This window comes from Penaeus monodon, chromosome 1 (genome assembly GCF_015228065.2).
Source record: "Penaeus monodon isolate SGIC_2016 chromosome 1, NSTDA_Pmon_1, whole genome shotgun sequence".
NCBI lineage: Eukaryota > Metazoa > Arthropoda > Malacostraca > Decapoda > Penaeidae > Penaeus > Penaeus monodon.
The window spans coordinates 59286875-59290429 of record NC_051386.1 but is presented as its reverse complement, the minus strand read 5'-3'; the positions used below and the strand labels follow the sequence as shown (position 1 = coordinate 59290429).

General features: G+C 24.4%; 1 protein-coding gene across 4 annotated transcripts in view; it reads left to right on the top strand.

The window, feature by feature from the left end:
* LOC119574777 (AT-rich interactive domain-containing protein 2-like) overlaps positions 1 to 2025 on the top strand; it is a 50509-nt gene extending 48484 nt beyond the window's left edge. For all 4 annotated transcript variants that reach the window (XM_037922130.1, XM_037922129.1, XM_037922127.1 and 1 more), the window contains 3 exons: positions 726 to 890; positions 1061 to 1149; positions 1421 to 2025. In XM_037922130.1, the coding sequence (XP_037778058.1) occupies positions 726 to 890; positions 1061 to 1149; positions 1421 to 1538 (372 nt within the window). In that variant the 3' untranslated portion in view covers positions 1539 to 2025. The remainder of the gene's footprint in view (positions 1 to 725; positions 891 to 1060; positions 1150 to 1420) is intronic.
* Positions 2026 to 3555: the final 1530 nt, after the last annotated feature.

Below are 3555 nucleotides of genomic sequence, written 5' to 3'. Positions count from 1 at the left end.
ATGACAGAAGTGACGAATGAGTGCAATTATCTCTTGTCTAACCATTTTAACAGTAATGGAAAGGGTTTACTATCATTGAAAATTTCTCTCTCTCTCTCTCTCTCTCTCTCTCTCTCTCTCTCTCTCTCTCTCTCTCTCTCTCTCTCTCTCTCTCTCTCTCTCTCTCTCTCTCTCTCTCTCTCCCTCTCTCCCTCTCCCCCTCTCCCCCTCCCGATGTGATAAAAAATGCTGTTACCCTTTCTTTCTTACCAGTTTGGATGTCTTTTCATTTTTGCAGCATAACACATCTTGATCATGATAAAGTCAGGCTTTTACGTTTAGTCCTTTTAGATGTTAGGAAATTAAGAAAATAAGTTGGTCCCTTAATGACAGTATTGGAAATCTCTGTGTCACTGACTCCGGAGGCTTCTGGCAACTGTCCTGCCATTTGGCCCAGGAGTCCAGTACACGAAGCGGAACTTTTTCCACTTGGCGCACTCTGGCACGTTGTGACACCAACAGCTGTACCCGACATGATTTGTAGGTTTGTTTTGATGGCCATAGCATGGCCCAGCAGATACGTGTTAGAGGGGGTTGCTGTTCAGTGGTTTTAGTTTGTTAGGTATGTGTAAATGCATTCGGCTTCTGTTGTGACGTATGACATTTTACTTAATGCCGTACGTTGCATATTACTTGTTTTGTAAATCTGATGATATGTCATCTTTTTAACGCTTTGCATTTTTCAGTTATTACAGATCTTGGCAGTTAGACGGTCACAATTAGCTGCTACGGGAAAGACGGAGATACCCATCCCTCAAGCACCCCCACCCCATCCGGGATATGCACCTAATGCTGCCTTCCATGCCATCAAAAGACACGCTCTCGAAGTTATCAACCAGAGAGATGCGGTGGTAAGTTTACCTTGTGATTATTTTTTGATTTGTTGTAATAATAATTTTCTCTCTCTCTTTCTGGATCCTTTGGAAAACTGAATTTTAAAAATCTATTCTTTTTCATTGAATAGATTAGAGTATCTATCAGCTTCATTCGGGAATTTGCTGAATTTTGTTTATCTTTCCAGGAAAAAGAAGGGCCTGTAACAAAAAGTATTCGATTAACCTCAGCTCTGATCCTGAGAAACCTAGTCATATACTCTAATACCGGGAAAAAGTAAGTACTGAATGAGCTTGTGTGTTGGTTTCATGATACATGTTTCATGTTCGTGTTTGAGAAAGTTTGAATTTGTATTTCATCTGCTTTCAGAATTGTTTTGGAGCTTAACTGTATTGGAACTACTTATAAGATTGTGAAGTCTTGTTTTTTACTCATCTCGTATTAATTTCAGTTGATACTGAATTTGCTCCATTATTTCTTTTAGACATATAATAAAGACAGACAATGTTGTTAGACGCAGCTGAACGGTTCTCTCTTCCCTTACCAGGTTATTGCGAGGCTTTGAGTCTGAGCTAGCAAATGTCGCCCTTAGTACAATGGAGTCATCACGAACAGTGGCCCAGATCCTCTACGACATCCGCCTTCCTGATCATCAGGGCATTTAAACTGCCAGATTCATCCATGGACTTTTTAAATACCTATTGAACCCTTACACTCATGAGTTAAGTGGAATTAACAGTCCTGAAGAAAATAAACGGCTGTTATTTTGACTTAATTGTGGGGAGACCGCTCTGAGGGCCAACACAAGTGTTCAATGCTATCCACAGTATGGTGTGTAAAACTTGCTGTTCACTAAAGTTGAGTGGTTTTGAGTGCGATTAAATGTCATACAAGAAGGAGTCCAAAAACTTGGGCACATTAAGCAGTGCAATTATTAAATATTCTTTCATTAAATTGCTTACAATGATGGGTAGTTGAGTAAGAATGAGCGTTATTTATTTTGTATTGTGCCAGTGACTAGGTGGAAGTTGAAATCCTTGCTTGTCAGAGACCTGCCTTGTAGTTTCTCATTCCTTATGTTAGAAATTTGCATTTAGGTCATTGATATCATTGTATGGAAGTCAAACTCTGTGGTATCATTTTTACTATTTATTTTTTAATTAGCACATTTCAAATTTTAAGTTTCAGAGCTTATGTAGATAATGTCCGGATGCAGTGTTTTACTGCCTAGATGGTAATTTTAATGAGTAATCTCAACTTGCTAAATTTTGCTCTATATGACTAGTTTAGCATGATGGTGGATCTGTCAGCACAATTTTTAACTTTTTTTAAATGTTTATTTTTTATTTTTTTAATTTTTTGTAAATTTTTTTTTTTTATTTTATTTTTTTAATTTTTTTAAATTTTATTGATTTTTATTTTATTTTATTTTATTTTAATTTAATTTTAAAAATATTTTAATTTTTTTATTAATTTTAATAATTATATTTTTTTTTTTATAATTTTATTTTTTTTAAAATTTTATTTTTATTTTAAATTTTTAAATTTAAATTTTATTAATATTTTATAAATTTTAAATTTTTTTTTAAATTATTTATTAATTTATTATACTAATTTTAATATTTTTTTTAAATATAATAAAAAAAAATTTTTTTAATAAATTTTATTTTTATTATTATTTATTATAAAATTTTTTTAAAATTTAAATTTATAAAAATTAAAAATTTTAACTTTATATAATATTTAAAAATTATATTTTTTAAATATATTATTAATATATTAATAATTAAATTTTGAATAAAGTTTATTTATTATTTACTTTAAAAAATTTAATTTTTTTAAAATATTTTTAAATTTTTTATAATTTTTTTAAAATTTAAATTATAAAATTTTTAAAAATTTTTTTAAAATTAAATAATTATTAAATATTTTTTTTATTAAAATTTTAAAAATTATTATAAATATATTTATTTTTATTTTTTATATATAATTAAATTTTTTTAAAGATTTAAAATTTTTTTTTATTTTATTTAAAAAATTTTTAATTTATATATATTATTTTTTTAAATAAAAATTTTTTATTTTTATTTTATTTTTTTTTAAAATGAAATTTTTAAATTTTAATTTAAATTTTTATTAATAATTATTATTTTTTATTAATTAATTTTAATATTATTTTAAAATTGTAAAATTTTTTTTATATATATTTAATATTTTTTAGCAAATTTAATTTTTTAAATTATAAATAATAATTTTTAAATTTAAATATTATTTAAAAAAAATTTTTTTTCTAAAAAATTAAAAAATTTTTAATAAATTTTAAAAAATTTAAATTTTTAAAAAAAATTAAATTATTTTATATTAATATTTTATATATTTTAAAAAAAAATTAAAATTATAAAAATAAAATTTTTAATAAAATATATATAAATTTTTTTTTTTTAATATAAATTAAAATTAAATAAATAATTTATTTTTTATATTATTTTAAATATATTAATTATATTATTTTTTAAATTTAAGATTATATAATTAATTTTAATAATTTTTTATAATATTATTTAAAAATTTTAAATATATTTTTTAAAAATATATTTAAAATTTTAATTAAAATTATAATATTTTAATTTTTTTAAAATTATATTTTATTTTTTAAATAATTATATTAAATTTTAAAAAAAT